Raw genomic sequence first — 23470 nt, forward strand, 5'->3', positions numbered from 1 at the left:
CGATACGTGAAATTAAGTGCAGACAATTTTTAGATTGTGTCGTCTGGTACGGAAAAAAATTGTTCTTGAATTAGAAAGCGCTGATCTATTAACATTTGAAATCTGGTAAAACCCTTCGATATTGGGCTAGATCACTATACTATCCTAAGCACACCTGAGTATTTTATTAACCGTAATAATTAATTTCAGAGGAACGATGAAACCATCAATATTTGCCACCGTAGCCGTAGCGACAATCCTCATTTCGGCTGAGGTAATTACTGTAGAAGCTGGACTGGTGGGCATTGGACTTTGCTATGCTGGCTGCGCAACACTCGCCGTCGCATGCTTTAGTGCAGCTGGTGCCATATTCGGCGTCGCAAAAATTGCCCAGATCAATGCATCTCCAGCCCTAGGACAATGCAATTCGGCCTTCGGTTCTTGCGAATCTGCCTGCGTCGCAGCATTTGGTTGATCTAAACGTTATAATCTAGATGTATGTATCAAGTGTTATCGACTTAGAAAGTCCGAATGCCAATGCTTACGTAATCATGAATAAAAACTGCAATAAAAAATAAGAAAATATCTGACTTGTTGAATGTTTTTCATCTTCGTTTTCCGCCATATCGATATTGCCTTTTTCCGCAGGACAACTCGTCACCATGCACTTACCACCCACATTACCACCCTGTTGAAAATCCTGTTCCATTCCAAGTTTCGTTTGACCCGTCGTAACCTAACCTGATTCAACCTAGCTGATAGTAATGTATACCCATGTATACCTCTGTATGTATACCGCACGGAGTAATACCACTTGATTTACACATAGTAGCTCGGAGAGTACGGACGATAGTAACTAGACTTTATCATAACAGTGTGTACTAGTGTTATACACAATTACCATGTATGGCTGCATTTTGTTATTTATTAATTATCACGTTTACGTATTGATATAAAATTGAGTAACTGCGAGCTACAAATATTGAGATAATAAATAGTATTCGATATGGATATCGGTGAACTACTATCATACAAGGTAATTATTCAAATATTTCTACAAGTTACCAAAATTACGTGATGTCTAGTTTTCAATGTGGACAGAAAAGTTTTTTTCACGTTTTTTGAATTTCTTTCGTTACCGATAATTAAGCTACCTACTAACAATATCTACCCTAAAAATGTGTGTCAGAAACATAACCTGTTAATTTCTCCGACACTTGTGGTTATTGTCGGTAGACAAGGGTACACTCACTGCATTACTGTCATCAGCTGATCAATTGCAAGTTCTGATGATTACTGGTGGAGTATGTTACGTTTTATCTATGGGATGAAATTTTAGCCACCCAATACACCGAAGCGGCCAGTACATGGAGATGAGGAAGATGAGGATAACTGGGAAAATGTTAAACGAGCAAAGCGTGTGATTAAAACGCCATATCATCCTCGTCAGCGACAGATCAATGAGGGAGATCTCACTCCGGCTGCTAGCAATGAACCTCCTACACCGATCAGAGCTGCACTTCCAGCTCCAGCCAATGATGTTATCGAACCTCAGTTGACAGAAAAAGAAAAACAAGAGATTATCAAGTATGTAGAGACGGAAGCAGCAGAGGTTGAAGCCTTAGATGAAGCCACACTAAAACGAATGGTTCTATTGTTTGAAAAACGAGCTCTTAGGAATCAAGAAATGAGGGTAAAATTTCCAGATCAGCCAGAAAAGTGAGTTGGTATTTACCCATTTATTTATGAAGACACACTGCCAATTGACTTTTTACCATTCTGTCTTTTCTAGATTCATGGAATCTGAAGTGGAACTACATGAGACATTGCAAGAACTAAATGTAGTGGCAACAGCCCCAGATCTCTACCCAATAATGGTAGAACTTGGTGCTGTGCCTTCCATGCTAGAGCTTCTTTCTCATGAAAATACAGACATTGCTGTTGGAGTGGCTGATCTACTGCAAGAGCTCACAGATGTTGACATTTTGCATGAAAGCCAGGACGGGGCAGATACGCTTATAGATGCATTGCTGGAACAGCAAGTATGTGCCCTCTTGGTGCAAAATTTAGAAAGGCTTGATGAAAGTGTAAAGGAAGAAAGCGACGGAGTTCACAATACTTTGGGTAATATTCCGTGACATAGCAAGATGATTATTACAGTATGGAACTATAAAGTTGATCTAGGTTCAATTAGGAAATGAAATTCTTAGGGATATTTATTTTTGATCTCAGTTATCACCTTTACCTAAAAGTTTGCTTCTTAATTTTTTTCAAGCCATATTCGAAAATCTACTCGAGTTCAGACCAGACCTCTGTGTGGATGCAGGCAAGCAAGGACTCCTCCAGTGGCTATTACGAAGAATCAAGGTGAAGGCTCCATTTGATGGAAATAAGCTATACGCCAGTGAACTGCTATCTATACTTGTTCAACAAACGCCTGAGAATAGATTGCTGCTTGGGGATTTGGATGGAATAGATGCTCTTTTACAACAGCTCGCTGTAAGGATTTTGCTGTTTCCTAACTATATTGCGAATGATCTTGATGAAACAATAACAGATACGAACTCGTTTATTCTTATCCTGTAGTTCTACAAGCGTCATGATCCCCGAACGGCAGAGGAACAAGAAATGATGGAGAATCTGTTTAACGTTTTGTGCTCCAGTCTAATGGCAACGATAAATCGAGACAGATTTCTCCGTGGTGAAGGGCTCCAGCTGATGAATCTAATGCTACGAGAGAAGAAAATGTCTCGTAATGGATCTTTAAAGGTACATAAAGTGAAAAATTCCTGGAAAGTTGTCACACTCTAGTCGACTCAGATTTCCGTTTTCTAGACAGAGGTTTATATTACAGGTACTAGACCATGCTATGAATGGGCCAGATGGAAAGGACAATTGCATGAAGTTTGTAGATATACTAGGATTAAGAACAATTTTTCCATTGTTCATGAAAACACCAACTAAGAACCGAAAAAAAATACTCACAACAGAAGAGCACGAAGGTAATTACATAGTTTTTATTTACTGCTGTTCCCCTCTTGCTGAACTCACAATTTTATCTTGTTCTTGCCACCTGTATTTATTCAGAGCACGTCATTTCCATTATCGCAAGTATGCTGAGGAATTGTAAAGGAGCACAGAGACAACGTCTGATAAGCAAATTCACCGAAAACGATTTTGAAAAAGTCGATAGACTGATGGAGCTTCATTTTAAATACTTGGAAAAAGTAGAGGAGGTTGAAAGAGATACAAAGGCAAGTCGTGTAACTATAACTAACTATTCTTGACTTTTGTAGTCATCTATAAATTGATATCAAAACTGACACTACTTACATTACTTATATCCACTTCTGATCCCTACATCTATGTGTATGTGTGGGATTATCACTGGATATTTTCTGTTCCTGATATTATTCAGAAATTCTAATTTACAGGATGACGAAGAAGAGGAAGAATCTTACATGAGGAGACTGGATGGAGGATTATTCATTCTCCAGTTAGTAGATTACGTTTTATTGGAAGCCTGTACAGGCTGTCCGCCAACGGTGAAACAACGGGTAACTAGAATTCTCGCACAAAGACGTGCATCTCTCAAGACCATAAGGCACATTATGAGAGGTAGGTTGGACAGCTCATATTATGAATTCGCACTTCCAGTACGCTTTTCTGTTTCTACAATATGAAGGAGACAGCATAAAAACCGGTGCTTTTCATAATTCCTATAGAATATGCGGGTAATCTTGGTGATGCAGGCGACAATGAGTGGAGAGAAGCAGAACAGCAACATATTTTGCAACTGATCGACAAGTTCTGATGCTTACCTACCTCAAGATTTTCAGCCTTTATAATGATGAGAAGATTGTCCCACATTACCCAATTGTGTTCACACGTAATTAGATGTAGATAAACCCTCTACACATCAGCGAAAATCGAAAAATTAACAGATTATTGTAATCACGTAGTATTAATCGTATTTGCATTTTATTTACAATTAATAAGAATGAATTGTCAGTAAATGTGGTTCACTGTTTTTGTAGGCAGTTTTTTTTCTATGCTATCAGTGGAACTCCTACTGACTAGTTTATCTTGCATGTTGATGCCAATAATATCGAAGAAAGTCATAAAAAGTCATTCAATGATTACTTCAGACACTACATAAACTTGCAACATATTATTCTTATAATTTTTATGTCATTTCTGTTCCCTATAGTTCATTACTTCATCATTAATCAAGGTAAACGGATGGTATGTATAGCGTACTTACATCTACAGCTTTGCAGAAAGCACTGATGCTAGTTCTTTCTCGAATAAGCCACAAAACTGATAAGTGGTATCGCTTCATCGGTTGACAATCATTCATACCATAAGTTGTTACCACCATTTGTTGTAATGTCTTTTTATTTCCTTCTTTACTGATGTTGCAACTTATATTTTTTTCAAACTTTTGAAATATTATTAGTGAGAGGATGGATTCGGTTCAATGATTGAAGAAAGACAAGGCTTCAATCTGATTATAATTGTCTTCACAAGGACTGCAATTATCTACCGCAAATACCGCGAGTGAAAAGAAGTTGAAAATTTTCGTTAATTATATCCGACCATTCTTTAAAGTTTTAAACGAATATGAATTTATTTACATTTGAGCGGAGTACACAGTAGGTGCTATGCAATCACAACAATAATATTATCATTGTAAGATGATAAAAAATAAACAATTATGTATTACAATCTAGTATGGATGAGTCGCGTCTTGTATTTTCCCTGATACGCTAAAATGTAAAGTCTCGTGCTCTGCAAACCTAATGGCGTAATGAGATAATGAAAATATGTAAAAAAAAATGAACAAACATGTTTTATGTACAATGTGAGAATTCGACGTAAAACCAGTCACGCCTTTTTTGCGCACCGTCGGTTCCGTCGCTTTTCGGGATCAGTCCAGTTCGTTGATTCGATATAACGAACATCCGTCGCAGATTTATCTAACAATAAGCATTGGATCACAGCTAATCTACATGAAAATCTTACCTCTAATGATAATTAATATGTCGCTACTGCTAAATAGGTCACTCGTTAATGACTCAATAACACATGCCTTAGACGAACGAGTTTCCTAAATACATCGCGTGTGAGGAGATGCGGCAGGATGATTCCAAAACGTTAAACCGTATCGAAATACATAATTCAAGGTCATTAATTCTTCTTTCACTATATGTTTTACGCAAATCTGTTGCTGCATCTCATCGCATTTTTTTTCAATAAGAATTTCCTTTGCAATATCGTGGGTGATGAATTGAAAACTGTGGGAATAAATAAATAGCGATATCACGAACGATTACGTGTGATGTCAGTGGAAGACAATAACGGTGTCAAACTGCAATGGTATTTTAGCCCTTACTCAACAATGAAAGTAATGGGGACTTAACAAATCACTAGGCTTGGATATGCCTCTGATTGTACGCAGCATTAAAAGTATCGAAATAAAATACACGAGATAACACGGATGATGGCAAGTTGCTTTGATTGTTTACGCTCTACGCGTTATTTTTCTTATTTATACTGTGTTTCATCACTCACCAGCCTTAGAGTGATGGTCATGGGAGGGTTTTACAAAGCAAGGTAGAATGTCACGATTTTTGAATGTCAAGTACATATCAATTCAATAAACATAACAACGTCCCCACTACACCCATGTTCATCTACTTATAAGAATATTCATTTGACGGTGACCGGCTAGATAATAAACAGGTACTGGCCGTGGTGAAAAAATTTCCAAAAGTCTCATATTAAGGAAAGTTTTTTCACAACAGTACCACCAGTCTCACCAATAAATGAGCTAGCAGCAAAGAAACGATAATTGAAACCTATTTCCGACAAAGATATGAAAACTATGTCAAGCCCAACAGCCGCTCAGCCTTCTCATGCTTACCAACAGTATCCTTCTGTAGCTTGATCTATGGGTTTCATTTATCTGGCTACTTGATCTATGACTAACCACTGATCAACGTATGAGACAGGTGGCGCAAATTCGTTGAGGGCCAATACAGTCATCATGGCAGAAGGCTCCACATTGTCGACATATGACCATAGCACCTCTCATGTTGCATTCACACGGTGGTGGAGGATCACCACCCATAATAACACCAGGAGCACCAGGCTCAGCGCCACCACCACCTCTCCCATCTGAAGCACCTCTTGCCTTGAGAGTTACAGCTTGATGAGAACCCTCCCCAGCACTCGCTGGCCGTCCTCTGACCAGATGAAGTCCCACTCCCATTCCAGCTATTTGAGGGGGAAGCGGTGGTGCCGATGAAGCCCGAGGTGCACTGTCTCCGACTCCAGTTCTTTGTACTAAGATGTATTGACCCAGACCATTTGTTCCATTAGGACCCAGCTGAGCCACTGCCCCACTTTCAGTCACCTAAAATATGATTTATGCAAGTTATTTTAAGCGAAAACATCATCAAGTTCCTACAGAATAACCAAATCATATTTCACATTTACCTCCGCAGGTATGGCTTGCCGTGTGGTAGCAAATACATGTCTAAGCATCACTGCTTGACCCTTATTCTGCGTATGTTTTACATGCTGCACAGCTTGCTGAGTCTTCTGGGTTTTGACACTGGTTAGCGAACGTCCTCCAGGCTTGCTAGTAGTAAAAGCTCCATCAGCACGGGCTAATAAACTTGGGGGTGGTTTCAGATGAGCCTTGAGTTGATCCCTATTCGGCGAGCTTTGGATCACCTGTAGATTGATAAAGGATTTGAACTATTCCAAATAATCTAGAAATCCCTCAACAGTTCATGTACCAATACTGAATTCTAGTCAAATTTTGGACTTTACAGATGAAAAAAAAATAAATCCTATAGCATTCAACTTTTCAATGCAATGGACTAACCGCCTGACAGATCTGGTAGCTTCGTTCCAAATTTACAGCTCCAGGGGGTTCTTTTGTGGAACTCCGAGACCTTCCCCCGCCTTGTTCCTTATTACCACTCCGTGAACCTCTTTGGCCACCTTGGCTGGTAGAACGAGCCAATCGCGAAGGAGCAGTGACGACGTTTGTGGGATATTGTTGCTGGACAGTAGCAGTTACAATCTGTCGAGGTTGCGCAACAATTGGAGTCTGTTGCTGGACAACAATTGTGCTTTGCCCTCGACCTTGATTCGGGGACGGAACACATATAGGGTTGCTCTGTGCCTGGTTACGTGGAAGCACATTGCTATTTGCAACATTCGTTTGTCCAACCACATTTGCCGACGATATTTGAACAATGGTCTCTTCTTGAGTACTGACTACGCCGAGCTGGGAGGACGGATTGGGCTGATTTTGAATCTGTATTGGGACAGAGTTTGAGTTTGTTTGCCCCGTATGAAAATTTGTTTGTACAAATCTGATTGACTGTAGTGGAGGAAATGCTATTATCGGTGGGCTATTCGACTGAATGTTGTTCAGTAGGCAGGTTGTCACAGGGGTACCAACAGTCACTGTGTCAGCTCTTTCATAGGAAGGGCTTTGGTCAACGGGAATTTGCACAGAGTTCATCACTTCTGCAATACTAGTCTTTGTGTTACTTTGTTGGGGAATGCTCTCAATTTCGTTGGATGTCGATGAATCATTGCAGTCATCCTGTGTCGTCACAGTTATGTTTGCGGCAACAGAACCATCTAAAGCTGCCGTTACTAGGGGCCAGGGTACTTGGAGCTCCTCATGTGTCTGCAAATTGGAATTAATTATTAAACCATCACTTCAATTCAAGTATTCTAAAATAAGTTCGATTCAGAGAACGTGATTTTGAAGAACCTTATGAAAGTCGTCTCCGAAAAAGCATTTTATAGGTTTCAATTATTATCTACTTACAGTGGTTACTCCAACGTTATTTACTGTGGGATCAACAGTCCAGTTGCATTCGAGCATCCCGGTACTAATCTCTCGCGATTCGAGAACATAATTATTGGCATCAATGAAAGCATCTTCCTCATTTCCAGTGGTCATCTCACACGAGGCTGCATTGACTGGCCCTTGTACAGGTACCGCAGGATTGTCATCCTCTCCTCCTGTACTTGAACCAATTTCTATGTCGGCCAGAATGGGATAAATATTTTCTGGGCATCCTGATATCTCTTCATAAGCTTCTTTCATTTCACCACGTACCTACGACCACAAAAATCCATTTCATTGGAATATGTAAATACCAACCATCTGAGGATTATAATGCTGATAACCAATATGATTCTTGCATTTTCTCACCTCTAATTCGTGTATGCGTTGTAATGTTTCACTATCTATCTCCATCTCTTCTGGAATCTGTGGTTCACCATCTACAGTTGTAGTTGTTGCTGATTCTTCTACTTCTGGTTGACTATTGATTATAGACTGGTTCTCTGATATTGGTTCTGACAGAGGGGCACCATCACAGGATGACAAATTCTCTGTTGTTATATTACTTTCAATTTTATACATCTCTGAATCATGATTATCCGATTGACGGGAGATCTCTTCATCGGGTACATCGGAAACTAGTTCCTCAGACTTGTGTATTTCTTCATCAATAACTTCAGCAGCTACTCCATTGGGTATTTCTAACATCAACTCTCTTGGAGCTTCAGATATACAGAGATCTGATGACTTCATGGTCTCTTCATCAGTGACAATGACAGGTGTTTCTTCTGTGAGTGGTTCAGGGTCAGACTTGATAATGACATTGGATGAAGTTAGTTTTTGATGTGTTAGTACTTCTTTGCAACTAATACTCGGGACCTTATTCTTGTCACTGTCACATTCCTGCACCGATTTAAGGGACATTGCTTGACTCTTCGTTGCCAAGCTTGATGCAATTATATGACTTTTAGAAACATAACTTGCTATCGCCACTTTTTCTTCTGTAACTGCTGCTGAACAAGGTATAAGGTCAGTTGCTGATTGATCATGTATAGATTCTGAGCGTAGTCGCAAACTTGAACGCGTGACTGCTCCAATCGGCCTTGGTTCCAGTGCACAGTGCAGTCCTGTAAGAATACATTACTCATGATTTAATTTTTTCATTTTTATTATTGCAGCACGGGTAAGTACCCAATACAAAACAAATGAAAAATAAAACTTTTCAACAATTTACGGCTTAAATTTCATAAATCTAAAGTCTTTTTATAAACTCTTCCTTACTTAAATGAAATAGATCTGAAGTAGTTTTGTTTATGTTTACAATATTCATAGCTCTCTACAGTAGGGATGCTTTTATCAGACCAGTATCAACGTCGAAAAGGGGTAATAATAATAATTATAAAAAGCAAAACTATATAACATAGAAATTTTGTATGAAGGTTTTTGAGATATTCGACTTACCGGATCTTAATTTAGGCTCCCGTTTCTCGCCCCATATTGGCTCAAAATGCTTAAGCTTCCAAGGATCTAACTTATTCTTATCTCTCTCGGCTTCCATTTTCAGTCTCTGTTGATTTTCTGGGGTGAATTCACCCTCAGCCAGACGTTTTTTCCACTCAAGGCAGGCACGTGCAAAGAACTCATTGTTCAATCCAGATGTTGCAGCATCCTAAAAAGTAATGATTGCATGCAAGAGCAAATATTATACAATATGTATAAATATTTATGAAAGGCTCTTGCAGTCAAAGAAGTAAACTTTTTATCATATGAGGCTGAATGAAAAGCCAAACATTCTAATTTTTATTCAATTAAGGGTAGTGTAGTTCGAAAATAAAAATTTTGTGAAAAACCTTGAACCCCCAATACTTTTATAGAATCATGAGCATTAACCTAAACTGCAGTTTACTATTTCGAAAAAATTTAACACGTTTGGCTAGTAACTCTGGTTGCTAGCTTTAGTTTCATTTTTATCATAACTAGTGATCATTTGAAATTACAGATACAATGACCAATAGCATACCTGTCTATCAACAGCTGGTAAAAGCTGAGCGAGCTTCCTTTGATAAAGAGGAGGAAGTCCCTGGAAGGTGTACCGATTAAGTAAAGCCCTAAGACTGGTGCTGGCCAAAATGCTGGCTGGTGATTCCAGATCTACTAACCCAGCTTCTAACTGAGCAGCAGCTGATAGCCTTTTCGTCGATCTTCTACGACTAGACTTCAAACTAAAACCAGGTAGACTTGCCAACACTTCCCTCATTGTAGCTGCTGGTTCCTCTGCTATTTTTATGGAAATATGATTACTTTTATTTCATCAGTTTAAGAATAATAGCAATCCAAAAATAATCCTGGACGTTGACAGATAACATATTATAAATACATTTGGATCTTGAATAAAAATTATTGCCTTTCTGCATATCCTGCGCAACACGTGTGCCACAATTCTTGCTATTACACGTTTCTTATCCAAAGAGTTTCAGCAGACCTGTTAGTTACAAATAGAAAAAAAAACCTAAATGATTTTGGTAATCAAATATAAAAACCAACATAGAAGCAACGATCCAACAATTCTGTCAACAGATGACACAACTGAAAGCAATCAAAATTTGTATACAGACGATGAAATTCAGAGCTGTTGATGGTTTAAAAAAATGATACCGATTAATAAACTTACTTGTGGGAGTTCGTGGGACATTAGCAACATTCAAGGGAACATCGTCCGGAGGAGGTGGCGGAAGAGGCTTTACAACAATTCTTGGAAGGGTGCGAGAGTTGCCAGCAGCTATCGTAGTGTTTTTTCTCCTCCTCTTGGCCTGCTGGCGGAGCGCGTGTTTGATAACTTTTTTGCTGTGAACCATACTGGAGTAACCAGAACATCCAGGGCTGCTTTCTCCGCCTCCCTCGCACTTCGTGCCATCCAGATCCATCTCCATTGTCATACAAGTAATGCCCTACCTCATTGCCACGATAAAACTACACGTGTGCACATGGTTGATTTGGCAAGATTCCACGAGTTTTTAAACATTAACATAACAATGGTTACATTTTTGATTGGTATATTATGTGAACTCCGACGAATGTCAACTGGGGTATAAAAAATAAAAACAACATTTCTTCAAACCGACTGCCCAACCAACTTCCTGCTAAACTAGGTTAAAGTTTTTGACAATTTTCAGCACAAAATTGTTAATGTACTATTGTCACACGTTGCAAACGCGTTCTGATTATGAAAATAGAGAGTTTTAACTCAGTGAAGCATGAAATATCGAACAGAAAAACTCTGACGACGTTTCACTTCAACCAGCCATATTGTATTTACGTATTTATTCCGTCCAGGCTAGCCAACTGGAGGAATTTTTTTCAAATTCTCGTTAGTTCTTTACATTACGTTTATATTATTTTCATTCGCCGATTCACACGTATCAATTTACGAAGAAATTCATTACGAATTCAAAATTGTTAACATTATACTCGTATCGGTCTGAATGTAGCATTTCGAATTAGTTGTAACGCATTAAATTCATGAGCATGAAATCGAAAAGAAATTTTAAAAAACTCACACGTCCATAGAGCTTACATGGAGTGGACACGGCGACGTTTTCACGGTCCTTTCAAACGTGTCCCAAACAGATTGAGAAAGAAGGCTCATGAAAGAAGGACATATCATGTCCCGCCTTTTCAGCACACTTCTAATGCGATCGACGAAGACAGCGATATATTTGTCTTGAGCGCAATGCAATTTGAAGCCTGCAGAAAGATCAGAGGAAAACGTCGGCATGTCCACTCCATGTTTTTCCAGCTTATAATTCGGTGCTCTGTGCGGACGACCCTCTAGAAATGTATTACTCACAGTTACATAGATATGTATCATATAATTCCTTCATCTCTGTGTATATTGAACGCATAAACATGACATAGCTTATGGAGACTGACTGCGCGCCTACAATAGAAATTTTAACTGCGCGGTCTGTGCACCAAGCGAGCCTGAAGCCGTAATTAGAAAGAGAGAGCACAGCTGGACCGGACTCCTCTGTTGGACAATCGAAAATGTGGGAAGCAGTCGCCAGGCGGGGAGGTATGTGTAGTTCCATGGAGCTATGTCGCCCCCCCCCCCCCCCCCCCCCAGAACGCGACGCGCTGACTAGTGAGAGGTCCCCGGCTCCTCGCCTAGGAAGTTTTTAGCGCTGCCCCCTAGTTTCGGAACACATCCCTAGAATCCAGAAGCGGAGTGCTCTAAAGCCTTAGAGCATATACTGTATATGCTCTAAGTCTAAAGCGAAGGGCTTGTGCGATCGCAGCGCTGGCTGACAGCGAAATAAACAGGGAGCGTTCGAGTAACGAACGACTTTACTGTCTAATCCTCTGTGACCATGAATTGACTCTACACTCTAAGTTGACTGGTGTCGTCCCTTGTCGAAATTTGCAAAACTATCGCGTGAACTCGTGAGAGGTTAACTTTATTGAGTGTTGATTTGTTTAAAAGTTAGCTTTATTATGTACGGTCTAAAGTTAGGTTTGTCGTTTTTAATAATAATCTGTGCCTTGGGCACACACGCAGGTGCAAACAGCGATAGCGATGGCGATATCCCGCTATCCAGGATTCGGGGCAGCGCCGGACCAACGCTAAAATTTTTCTACTGGCGAGTCAAATTCTTTTTGTCGAATGATGAAATGTTTTATCTGCATCCTTAATAGACAATGCACTGACATTCGTCACGTGACTATCGTGTGAACCATAATGATGAACTGTCATTAGTTTTGTTATAATTCTTTCAGTTATTCGTGTGGCTACAGAAAGGTATTTGACGACTATGTCAATATTCTGCAACAGAAATATCCTGGACTGAATATCGATGGAGAGAATTTTAATCCAGCTGGCTACAAGCTATTTTTGGCGAAATTTTTGGTGAGTATAAAACATCTGTTTCAATTCAAAGTAAGAGTATCTCCGAAGCAATGAAACCAGCTTATCGATTGATTAAAAATCTGATCTTCATAAGTTTATAGTATCGAAATGATCAGTTCGTTTATTACAGTTTAGTTGTAATATCGATCGTTCAGCTTTACCATACACATAACTTATTTGATGTTCAGACCATTGACCCATTACTAATAGCATTGATCAATTCTCTTTGCAGGGCATGTCTAAAATCCTGGTGATCATCATAATATTATGCGGCATAAATGTATTTGCCCCGTTAGGCATTCGTCAGCCATCTTGGTGGCAATGGTGTACTGATAATCGTCTCTATGCCTGCATGATGCTCTTCTTTCTCTGCAATGCAATTGAAGGACAGTTAATTGCATCAGGGGCATTTGAGATCCTACTCAATGGTTATTAAACTCTTGCAATATCAATCATCAGCACAAGCAAGCAGAATGAAATAACTCTTGAACCTATCTCTAGCACGCTTCCATGTTACAGATGTTCCTGTGTGGTCTAAGCTAGAAACTGGACGAATACCGCAGCCTCCAGAACTTTTTCAAATCATAGACAGTCACATGCAATTTGGAACAATGGCTGTTGAACATGACGGCTTTGGTAAATAATGATGAGTCTGATAACCACTATTGTCAAAGAAAAACAAAAAATGTTTTATATAATTACGTATCTAGATAACGGAAAGTATAACCTGTTCAGTTTACCACATGTTATACTACTTTGCAGAAGCGATAGTAGACAATCTATGATTTATCTTTAAATGATTTTAATATCGTTTCGCTCATCGAAGTTCACATTGCATTTACTGTTGCTCCGGAATAGTAATTCCTGTTAAATCTGAAGTCAGTTTATTGGTGTATCATTAACGGAATTTTTTGATGTCTCAAGTGTATTGGGGCATCCTATTTTGGTCTAAGGATAATTTACCAAGGGGTTGAGGTGGTAGATGACTGTATTATATTTGTACTACTAGACAAATGAATTTGTAATTGTCATGTTATCAATCTTGAGTAATTCTTTTATTGTCTTTAAGTGTAGCATAAGATTCCGTGTACATATACGTGTGTTCGTTAACGAACACTTGTCAAATGTTGTATTATATTTCTTATCAACTACGTATTTGTTATCCTTCATTTATCGACTAAGTGACAAGCTAGGAAGAAGCGCTAACTCATTGTCAGTACCGAGACAGTAAGTAATAGTAGAACCCCGATTAACCGGGGTTGACGATCGATCGATTAGTGACTGCCGAGCGTATATTTTAACAAGTCTAAAGCCAGTTTCAAGACTAGATGCGTTCCGAAATTAGCTCCCCCAGTGCCATCAACAATCTCGTATCTCTTTTGCGCTGCCAAGTTTGTGACTAATTCTGCCTCTGTCCTAGGGCGTTTTTAGTGTTTAGTTCTGCCAGCTAGTTTCGGAACGCAGCCTATGTTTACGATGGCAATACCAACGGTCGAACTGACGTACCGACATCAATATCTTTATTCTCTTTAAGGTAGCGCTTCACCCACTACAGAAAACCTAGCTCTTGTTGTAGATCATGGTGGAGCCGTGTAAAGAATAAGGTTGTAAGTCATGTGGGTTGGTTTGCAGTAGAGTCCCTATAAAATATGTATAGCCCTAACCAAAGTGGCAGAAGTCCTCTTGATGTTCTCAACCTCTCATTTACTACGGTTTCACCACTGATATATACTAAGTGAGTTTCTCCCACGGTCTTACGTGCGTCTGGAAACGCAGCCTCATTTCAATAAGGCTGTGTATCCCCGTTACGAGCTGCGCTATTTTTTTCGCTCACCGTCACGTAAGTCGCTGCAATTTAGTAGTACTTCCTACCCACGGTCTTCTGTGCTCCCTTCCTTGCTCCTGTACGAGCACTACTAACAATAAGCAGTAATGCTACGTAGCGGCGGGTGAAAAATTTAAAAATATTTGGTTCGGTTAACGGGTACCTGCATAGCGTTTTTGGACCTGTATATAAGACCGTGGTTTTGAATCATGGTAAAGAATCATTATTCACCAATAGTTCTACTGGGCCGTAAGGATAATAGCCGGAGCCTAACCAACGGCAATCAATAAATAAACCCTGTGATCTGAATTCGAAAGTACTTACTCCTCTAAAGTGGAGAAGTGTTCGTGACCTAAAGTCAGGTTAGATCAACTCACAGGCCATAAGGGCCTGGGACTCAATCATTTTTAATCGATTTTTAATCGAAAATTATGGAAGTAATACTATTTCTCGCACGCCGTCGGTCCTGGCCCGAGAAATACGGTCGTTTCATGCAGCACTGCCAGCAATACTGGATGCTGCGCGTGATCCCGTACTACCAGATCATCGGATTTTCATCAAAATTATCAAGTATTACGCTTACAAGAACACAAGTGATACCACGACAGCTGTCATGGTGGAATTCCTTCAGGAGACCTAGGCCCATGTATCACGATTTGGTCTCCGTGAATATTCCAATGACAATTGAAGCTAAGAGCCACTATAAAAGTTGCAACACCCATCTCGAAGTTGAGAATACTATTTTTGCTATAAATAGTAGCAATGCCCACATTTTTGACTTCAAATGCAGAACAACCAGTGAGATACGAGCCTCAAGCCAACTCCAGAAACTACTTTGCATTGATACTGAAAAGGCTGATATTTGGGTCAAGGCTAATCGAATTTTTAGTCTCATGGATCCAAATGATATATCATTTAATTATAAAGCATGCCTGGATGCTGGGATGTCCGAGGCAATTATTAGAGAAAATGCATGGTTACTGTCTCATCCGCACAATATATTCAAGTCAAAGATGGGGTTGATTAAGAACATGATTTTTACTAACATTGAAAATGGTATTCCACTCTTTCGCTTGGGCATATCCGATTTGCTGACACTTTCGAAACAGCTCGGATACGATGCCAAATCGTATGGTGGAACAAACAGAATACAGTATCTAACTGAGCAACTTCAGGTGATTTCTATTCATTCATGGCTGTCAATACATAAGTGTGTTGTTGTGATGTGCCTCTAATCAGATATTATATAATTCCAGTGTTCCACATTTGAAATATGCCAACTTATAATCAAGTACCAATTTATGCAGAATCATCCATTCGATAAGCTACGCGAAACCTTGGAAATACTGCTATGTATGACCCTATTCTGCATATCAATCTAATTGAGTTCTATGATTAATTTCAACTGCCCATCGAGATTGTGAAAATTAACTTCTCAATGTCATAAAAATTTACAGACTATGGGGTAGACCGGGGAGCTATTATGAAAGACTGCTGGCCATTCAGACAGCATCCTGAAACCATAACTGACAGATTGGAGAGAATTAGAAAAGCTGGAATTTCTTCTATCAAACCGTGGATGGTTCGTTGTACAGAACCTGTTATTGCCAGGTATATTTCGTCACATGCTTTCTTACATGTTATAAATACTTTTTTTGACAAAAAAACATATGTGAACATGATAGAGGAAATATGTTATTCTACTTTGCAGGACGATCAATATAGTGTCGTGTCGACGTGCAATACTGGGAGAAAACACAATTATTCGTTATCTTTCGGAAAGATTTCAATGCGATGAAGATAAAGCAGCTGTGATTCTCACCAAGTTCCCGAAAGCCAATAATGTAACCGGGCCCAAAATAAAGAAAATTGTCGATTTTCTGATAGAAAACGAATATACCATAGACCACGTGATACGAGTGCCACGATTTCTCTTCCATCGAGTAGAAAAAGCTCGGATACGACTAGATGAACTACATACATACGGTCACAAGCCTACTACTCTCACAGTATTCTGTGAAACCAAAAAAAAATATAATAGATACTTGAGAAGAGTTCAAAAGAAATCGCTGAAAAATAAGTCGTAAATTATTGACTGGCTATTTATTAATTATTTTTTTTCACAACTGGAATAGTTGAAAAGTTATTGTATGTCATTTTTTTGTGACACAAAATGTAACATGTGAAAGCCAATCCTTGCAGAAATTACTTCGCCATCTCACCATTTTCTATTTCAGTTGGAGTTGATCAGTTACTGCTACTCCTAATCGATCAATATTAAAATTCACCAAAATATGTATCTGCATAAATACGTTTACAGAGAAAATGATGTGAACTAACACGCAATAGTGAAAACAAGGAATAAGGTCATGTCTATTGGTCAGAGAAACCTGATTCAAGGGATCATTGTTGTATCTGAAGTTGTTCACGAGTTTATTATCTGAAGATGCATTAATAACGCCATGGTAATAACTATTACCTGATTCACCCCAGCCTAGATGACATCTAATCAACAAATCTTTTGTTATGTTTTAAGGGGGTGCCCTAGTAGATTTCGACGTATTTATCTCTACATATCAAAGTCCACGTATCTCAAATGCAAAAAGTCCCATTTTATATGCAATTCTGAATAAAAACACTCCAACGCATTTTCATCTGAAACAGAAATGACATGAATTCTACGAATTTATAATTATGATTACATTATTTACTGTAGAAACAATGCCATTTCTTTGGTTCTGCGTCAAATGAAAATGTATTTAATTGTTTTTCTTTTCGAATTACATACAGAATGGAAATTTCCCTTTTTCGCGTTTGAGATACGTGGACTTCGATATTTGGAAATACGTATGTCAACATCGAAATCAACTAGGATACACCCTTCAAGAAATAATCAGAATGCACATGTATCATAGAAAATACTGTAATGCATGTACATTATATTACCGTAAGGTATTTATTTTATTACGAATGATGAGTGATGGGATTGAAGTTGCATTTGACAACTTTTAAAATAAATCCTGCATACCTATCCCGGATATATTCATTTATTTTTTTTCCATGGAGCAGGATTGTTCAAGTTACTAACTGAATTATATCATTAATTGCTTACTTCGCTGGTTTTACAATGAGCGAGTAGATTCTTGATGTGCTCTTCATTCTCCATGGCACACTTATTGGTAATCAATGTTTTTTTCAGTGAGGAATTAATTAAGTCTGGATAACCATTGGCCAATTTATCCCTTACCTCTAAGGGATCGATCCATAGGATATGACTGAGGTGAAGCAAAACCTGAAACATTGAATAATTAACACACAATGATATTTAATCTTAACGATGAGACATCGGTAAGCAAGTGCACAAGACTGACGGACCTTTCCGAAAACGGATGATGTTGAATGAGTCACATTTTCTTGTAGCCAAGTATAAGCCATTCGATCGGCGCATGGACTCCAAGTAGGCTCCTCATCGAATGGAATAATGCCTGTCAGATAGATGTCTACAAAATGAGATGGCCATTGTGCAAGTTCGTCTGGAACTTCAAGTAGCTGACAAATCTGAAGCAAATAATTTTAATTTTTCAGGCTAAATTTGACAATAAAAGCAATAGTGACTATGAATTACTTTACAATATTGATTTGTAATAAGTGACTACTGTAAAATAACAGGTAGGCTTACTTTGACAAAAGATATGTCTCCGTCATCTATGCAACGCACTTCCACATCTTGGATATTGGATGATTCATTGTCTATCGCCGACAAAATCTTGACTCTTTTATAATTTCCTGGAGCCTCTTCCACAGCACAAATGTGACCGACATTCACCGCTCTAGCTGATCTTCTGTCAACGGAATTAACAGAATTTCTATGATTATTCACTACATGGAATTGCAATGAATATAACTCACTATTAATTGTTAATGACAAAGTTTTTCATATAAGGGATTGCAGTATATGGATAGCCATAATGCAACACAGATTGTTCTCAACACCTGAATTGGTTTCTCACCTTCTAGTTGGATCTGCATAATGATTCTGTAACTCAATGGAGAGTTTAGCAAGTTCCTCGAATGAAAATATTACTCTTTCATTTGTGTTTGCCTTTGTGTACTCTACGACTCTGGCTGAATAGTGATTGGCACTATGTATAGATGTGATAACGAATTTTACATAATCACCACTGAAAAACAAATAACAATGGTTTCATGTAATTATCGTAAGTGTACCTATACATCTTCAAGAACTCACGCTTTGATTTGTGTGGATGGTTCATCAATTTCAGGCACAATACAATGTCTACTTGTGCAGGCGTCCCTCCAAGGACAGCACCCAAAGGCTTTAAGATTTTCACATAATTGGTGATCAGTCTTTGCCATTTCCATTGATATAAATATTTGCTGTCGAAAAAAATACACATTCAGCATTGTGAGACAACAACAGTATATGGGTGTTTTACCTCGCAATAAGCTTCTATTTCTGGCTTCATTGCGATCCCGAGCCTTCGCATAATATTGATAATTGCGTATAACTGGGCGTCATTGCTTTCATCAGCTATCATAATGAATCTGGGCTTTGGTCGATCCTGCAAACACAGAAAAAAGTTGAACAATATAAGAGCAAGGTGAAATCGATCCAGCTTTATCTTACAACACAATAAGATCTTACCTGTTCGCGCGTTTGCGAAGAAAAATTGTTAGCCAGTGTTGAAAATCTGTAGAAGAACTGAGTCTTCGTATTTGAGGCAAGCGAATAGTGGATCAGTAATTCTGCATCCCTGATATTCAAGTCTGAGAGGACCTGGTCTGTGCAAACAAGCACAGAATACATACCTGACACTTTCACCATCCAGGACTCTCTGATACCTATGCTAACAAGCAAGTCGTGTTTATATGTCGTATGATTTGTAAGTTGTTGCGAACAGGTATATGTAGTATTACATTGGATATTTTGTGGATTTAGAGTAGCCATATCATACCTTGTATATGAGTGAAAATCATCTCATCATGAACGATAAGGATATCGATAGAAGCTGATTTAAGAAATTGGGAGAGTTCCCTTGCTTCATGTGGGGTTGTGCATACTATTACTGTCTTGAGCATCCGCCATTTTGCTCCAAGTAAGTCTGTTATATGGGGAAAGATGCAATGCAGTAAATACAGTTAACAAATCGTTAAGCACATTTAGGAGTCTAACGACAAGTGGAATTCGATAAAAAATACTAGCAGAACAATCTGAGTTTGCAAGAGAGGTAAAAACCGCTAAATCATCAACATATTTTACTCATTTTGAACTCTCACCAACAACTTTTGCAGCCTTCTCTTCTTTGGGTTTCATAATGAACATTGGACTGGAAGCTGCATAGATCACTGCTTCCATATATGATCCAATACAGACATATGGATCTTCGATGAATGCTTCAGTGAGGGTCCTCATGGCAGGGGTCCAGTGCCGTGCAATTGTTATCAGTTGCAGTGGCATTGAGCCAGGTAACTTGCAATGTCCATTTTGAACTTTCTTTATAACTTTGAATATTTCTTCCAACTGATGAGCAGAGAAAGCAACCACGAGTATGAAATAAAAAAAATGCATCATTTTCCATTTTATGGTGTTTGTGTAATTCATGTGGCAACAAGATATGTTAACGTACGTAAACTGATCGTTTGCTGAAATTGATGCATGCAAGGTGGTTGATACATCTCTTACCGACTCGCGATATCTATCAAGAATCACGTCTGCTCCATCAAAGACTACGTGAGATAGTCGTTTCAGGTTCAACAACTTCCTATTGTTCTTGATCAATCTCTTCAGACACGGAGGTGTGGAAATGAGAATTTCACAACCATTGTATAATTGTATCTGGTAAAAAGTTTAAGATTTTATTTCTACACAATCTTATACTTATTTCAACGATTTAGTTATCTCCATCACATGTGGATGTGGGAAAGAAATCATAAAGATGTCAGTGAGAACAGCAATGAATTACCACAAGGTTTTTTTCTGGCATCCCATTAAAAGCCGTTAACATTCGTATTTGGGGATACTCCTTCAATATTCGCTTACATTTCTCATGCACATGAAAAACATCACAGGAAGATACACATAGTATTATTGTCAGTGGCCCATTGACTCCAGATAACTATAACATGAATCATAAAAATGAAATCAGGCTTTAGTTTATTCAAATTTGGTTACAGCCAATACTAATACAATTATTTACCATTGTTTTAGTATTAGTATGTACGTAAGTTGACCCCCCCGTATCACCACTTTAGTTCAGCGATTTTCATTTGGTAAACCAAATAGAAGTTGATTATGAGAAAATTATTTGTTATTACAGGCGTATTTTTTAATCATTATTGCATTTTTTTTTCCACACATGGCATCAATAAGATTTCAGTGTATTATGTAAAAATTTCGTTTTTAATTTGTTTATACTTCAAATTGACGCTACAGTTGGCGCTGTGAGTAGGGCAGCTTTCAGGACTATAGAGGAAGATAATAAAGTTCAGTTCCCCCCTCTATGCGCAGCAATTATTCAAAACAATTAAAGTTTGAGTTTTTAAGATTTACCATTTCATTGTTCAAATCACAACAATTAGTCAATGATAAAGTTTTTCCAGTCGCTGAAGTCGATTTACAAAAAATCCCAAGTATAAGTCAATCCTTTGTATGAGTCACATATGGATTTTGAGAGGGAAATCGGTTAAAAAAAATATCTTATACACTATTCGGACTGATACAGTATTGATTTGCAGAAATACCTTTGGGTATATTTCGTTGGCAGCAACCAAGCTGGTTATTGGTACAAGATACGAGAATGTTTTTCCGGATCCCGGAGAATTAACTGCTACAACATTCAAGCCTTTGAATATTGCAGGCCAGACATATTCCTGGAGGCGCATTGGTCTCACAAATTTCATTGAGCGCAGTGTCTTATGTATTTTCTCAGGGAACCCAGCTTCAGCCACTGATGTAAGCTGCTCACAAAGAATTTCACTACATACCAGTATTTCATGATTGGAATTAACACAGGAATTGCCTTTTGGTGATCCATTGAATGCATGTGGGTAAACAGCGTTATTTTTGTTACGCCTGAAACGAAACCGTTCTGATTAATCTTAACAACTGTGATTTACCTAACTAGTGTTTGTAACTTTAATTTTGGAAGAAAGACAAATAAGAAAAATTGTGCCCACCTTTTATTATGGTCAAATGTATCTAAATTTTTTCTATGTAATTCCGACGTAGTTTCTTTTGTTGTTTTTACTGGAGAACTCTCAACTGATACTCTACTAGATATATCAGTGTTTCCAATTATCTCGATCAAATCTATTTCATTAATCTCATTAGTTCAGCTATTGAAATAATTATTGCTACAACCATTATTATTATTATTTATAAAACCACTTACCAGCATTTATAGCTGTTGCAAATTGATTGTAAATCAGTGCTTCGCTGAGAACAACAATCTCATTATCTACGATCAAATAAAGTTCACCAAATTTATTTCCATACTTGTCAAAAGAGAGACAATCAAAGTATGTCTGAGTAGATGCACCTATGATTTTTTTAGTAAATTCTATAGCACTGTTGCTCCAAAATTCTGAAACACTTTGCATCAATGTATGAAAAATAGATGCATGGATATGTTAAATTCAACTCCAAATAATACAAACGACTTTGAACAAATAAAAAGACATACCAGGCAATTTCATCTCCTGCAGTGATTGGCAATATATCGTTAATGCCAATAGATGACGTTAAAAAATCATCAGATATGGAAGCAGGTGGTAGGATTTTCAATTCTTCCATCCAGAATTCCAGTGCTATGCCATGATCAGGTAAGAAGACTCTGTACTTTGTATTATTGGTATTGAATGATCCAACAATTCCTCTGCAACACCAACCTGGTAATTCAGCGTTAAAACTGCCCCTGTTGTCAATGATCACCAGCTGTAGAAATATTTTTCAATGAACAAAATTGTTTGTCCTTTTAGAGAAGAAAACCATCCAGGTTTCAAAACAATTTTTATACATATAATAAAATAGTAAACAAATAACAATGAAATGCTTACATCTCCAATTTGTGGGCGCAAATGGTCTCCATACTTCTGTAAATTGGCTTTTGCTATCCTGTGTAATTTTTTCTCTAGCCGAACTATCTCTGCAGCGTAATTCTCTGTTCGACGAATTCTGATGTGAAAAGGATTGATGGCATTTGTCACTTTGACCGATTCAGCAGTACTCGGAATGTAGATACTATCGTCTGAAAGTTAAAATAGAATTATCCATTAACGAATTGTCAACCACCTGTGCAAATGATAAAAATCGAATGTGCAAAAATATGTCTTGAACATAGTTTCGCGATTGGCTCACCCATGTCGAAGTTTAATTAGACGGAAAAGATTATTTTGAAATATTAGATTTGTGTCGCGTAGTACAGTATTCTTATGTCTTTTAATCCATTTGGTTGTTTTATCACGATTTATCTGTCAGAATTTTTTCAACAAGTGGTCCCCACAGGCCACATCCGTCGACTAAATCGTAGACAGAAGAACTTTATAGACTAATGCATAGAACTATTTTAAAATTAGCACGGACGCGTGTTGACGTTTCTCCCAATGTCGAGTTAACCACTCTGGATGCACTCCCGATATTGGGTAGCTCTCAGTGTCTTTTATCTTTTGGTTCTCTTGCGCCGCCGAGTTCGTGAGTAACTCCGCCTCCGTCCTAGGGAGTTTTTAGCGCTGTCAGCTAATTTTGGAACGCACCCTCTATTCAAGCCTCATTTACTATAGCCTCTCATTGATACCCGGATGAGTTGATTTTTTTAATCGTTTGTTGGATGTCTGTGGCGTTTGATAAGTGTGTTTCCTACATTTG

The 23470-nt window shown here is 38.3% G+C and overlaps 5 protein-coding genes across 9 annotated transcripts; 3 read left to right on the forward strand and 2 right to left on the reverse strand.

The window, feature by feature from the left end:
- The first annotated feature begins 860 nt into the window (after window positions 1–860).
- Window positions 861–3873, forward strand: LOC124405185 (beta-catenin-like protein 1). Its single transcript, XM_046879873.1, has 9 exons — window positions 861–1015; window positions 1319–1698; window positions 1772–2103; window positions 2255–2478; window positions 2566–2748; window positions 2834–2981; window positions 3067–3233; window positions 3414–3597; window positions 3705–3873. The coding sequence occupies exons 1-9, from the start codon at window positions 986–988 to the stop codon at window positions 3791–3793; spliced, it is 1737 nt and encodes a 578-aa protein (XP_046735829.1). The 5' UTR covers window positions 861–985; the 3' UTR covers window positions 3794–3873.
- A 495-nt stretch (window positions 3874–4368) lies between these two features.
- On the reverse strand, window positions 4369–11202 carry LOC124405184 (polycomb protein Asx). 4 transcript variants are annotated; one of them, XM_046879869.1, is made up of 9 exons: window positions 10530–11202; window positions 9879–10135; window positions 9320–9527; window positions 8228–8985; window positions 7838–8131; window positions 7460–7693; window positions 6875–7312; window positions 6481–6720; window positions 4369–6397 (listed from the first exon to the last, which is right to left on the reverse strand). In XM_046879869.1, exons 1-9 carry the CDS (start codon window positions 10792–10794, stop codon window positions 5978–5980), a joined length of 3114 nt encoding a protein of 1037 aa, XP_046735825.1. In that variant the 5' UTR covers window positions 10795–11202; the 3' UTR covers window positions 4369–5977. The 4 variants fall into 4 exon arrangements, with proteins under 4 accessions (XP_046735825.1, XP_046735828.1, XP_046735827.1 ...); XM_046879872.1 differs by adding an exon at window positions 10263–10444 and having other exon boundaries at window positions 4371–6397; window positions 6875–7693; window positions 10530–10654; XM_046879871.1 differs by adding an exon at window positions 10263–10340 and having other exon boundaries at window positions 4371–6397; window positions 6875–7693; window positions 10530–10580.
- A 1016-nt stretch (window positions 11203–12218) lies between these two features.
- Window positions 12219–13912, forward strand: LOC124405583 (thioredoxin reductase-like selenoprotein T homolog CG3887). Its single transcript, XM_046880610.1, has 4 exons — window positions 12219–12495; window positions 12632–12761; window positions 12994–13189; window positions 13281–13912. Exons 1-4 carry the CDS (start codon window positions 12350–12352, stop codon window positions 13403–13405), a joined length of 597 nt encoding a protein of 198 aa, XP_046736566.1. The 5' UTR covers window positions 12219–12349; the 3' UTR covers window positions 13406–13912.
- An 881-nt stretch (window positions 13913–14793) lies between these two features.
- Window positions 14794–16886, forward strand: LOC124405249 (transcription termination factor, mitochondrial). The gene is made up of 5 exons (XM_046879988.1): window positions 14794–14946; window positions 15012–15761; window positions 15843–15939; window positions 16044–16197; window positions 16298–16886. Exons 2-5 carry the CDS (start codon window positions 15018–15020, stop codon window positions 16671–16673), a joined length of 1371 nt encoding a protein of 456 aa, XP_046735944.1. The 5' UTR covers window positions 14794–14946; window positions 15012–15017; the 3' UTR covers window positions 16674–16886.
- Window positions 16887–16916: 30 nt separating this feature from the next.
- On the reverse strand, window positions 16917–23137 carry LOC124405245 (putative ATP-dependent RNA helicase TDRD12). 2 transcript variants are annotated; one of them, XM_046879981.1, is made up of 17 exons: window positions 22964–23122; window positions 22663–22853; window positions 22290–22540; window positions 21999–22198; window positions 21784–21916; window positions 21349–21679; window positions 20571–20723; window positions 20291–20443; window positions 19885–20128; window positions 19563–19709; window positions 19253–19449; window positions 19044–19169; window positions 18836–18984; window positions 18597–18767; window positions 18266–18428; window positions 17962–18144; window positions 16917–17878 (listed from the first exon to the last, which is right to left on the reverse strand). In XM_046879981.1, exons 1-17 carry the CDS (start codon window positions 22965–22967, stop codon window positions 17687–17689), a joined length of 2988 nt encoding a protein of 995 aa, XP_046735937.1. In that variant the 5' UTR covers window positions 22968–23122; the 3' UTR covers window positions 16917–17686. The 2 variants fall into 2 exon arrangements, with proteins under 2 accessions (XP_046735937.1, XP_046735938.1); XM_046879982.1 differs by lacking the exon at window positions 16917–17878 and having other exon boundaries at window positions 18053–18174; window positions 18232–18428; window positions 22964–23137.
- Between the last annotated feature and the right edge of the window lie 333 nt (window positions 23138–23470).

This window comes from Diprion similis, chromosome 4 (genome assembly GCF_021155765.1).
Source record: "Diprion similis isolate iyDipSimi1 chromosome 4, iyDipSimi1.1, whole genome shotgun sequence".
Classification (NCBI taxonomy): Eukaryota; Metazoa; Arthropoda; class Insecta; order Hymenoptera; family Diprionidae; genus Diprion; species Diprion similis.

Bases quoted from the DNA above. Each gene is read 5' to 3' on its own strand.
- LOC124405185 (XM_046879873.1), top strand. From the start codon at position 986: ATGGATATCGGTGAACTACTATCATACAAG. The intron at 1,699-1,771 runs GTGAGTTGGTAT...TGTCTTTTCTAG, and splicing joins TTTCCAGATCAGCCAGAAAA to ATTCATGGAATCTGAAGTGG. The intron at 2,749-2,833 runs GTACATAAAGTG...TTTATATTACAG, and splicing joins CTCGTAATGGATCTTTAAAG to GTACTAGACCATGCTATGAA.
- LOC124405184 (XM_046879868.1), bottom strand. From the start codon at position 10,794: ATGACAATGGAGATGGATCTGGATGGCACGAAGTGCGAGGGAGGCGGA. The intron at 8,132-8,227 runs GTGAGAAAATGC...TTGTGGTCGTAG, and splicing joins AACGCATACACGAATTAGAG to GTACGTGGTGAAATGAAAGA. The intron at 7,694-7,837 runs GTAAGTAGATAA...TCCAATTTGCAG, and splicing joins ATAACGTTGGAGTAACCACT to ACACATGAGGAGCTCCAAGT.
- LOC124405245 (XM_046879981.1), bottom strand. The intron at 19,450-19,562 runs GTATGATATGGC...TTGTTAGCATAG, and splicing joins GATTTTCACTCATATACAAG to GTATCAGAGAGTCCTGGATG. The intron at 18,985-19,043 runs GTAAAACACCCA...TTTTTTCGACAG, and splicing joins AAATAGAAGCTTATTGCGAG to CAAATATTTATATCAATGGA.
- LOC124405249 (XM_046879988.1), top strand. From the start codon at position 15,018: ATGGAAGTAATACTATTTCTCGCACGCCGTCGGTCCTGGCCCGAGAAA. The intron at 15,940-16,043 runs GTATGACCCTAT...AAAAATTTACAG, and splicing joins AACCTTGGAAATACTGCTAT to ACTATGGGGTAGACCGGGGA. The intron at 16,198-16,297 runs GTATATTTCGTC...TCTACTTTGCAG, and splicing joins ACAGAACCTGTTATTGCCAG to GACGATCAATATAGTGTCGT.
- LOC124405583 (XM_046880610.1), top strand. From the start codon at position 12,350: ATGTACGGTCTAAAGTTAGGTTTGTCGTTTTTAATAATAATCTGTGCC. The intron at 12,496-12,631 runs GCGAGTCAAATT...TAATTCTTTCAG, and splicing joins ACGCTAAAATTTTTCTACTG to TTATTCGTGTGGCTACAGAA. The intron at 13,190-13,280 runs GTTATTAAACTC...TCCATGTTACAG, and splicing joins ATTTGAGATCCTACTCAATG to ATGTTCCTGTGTGGTCTAAG.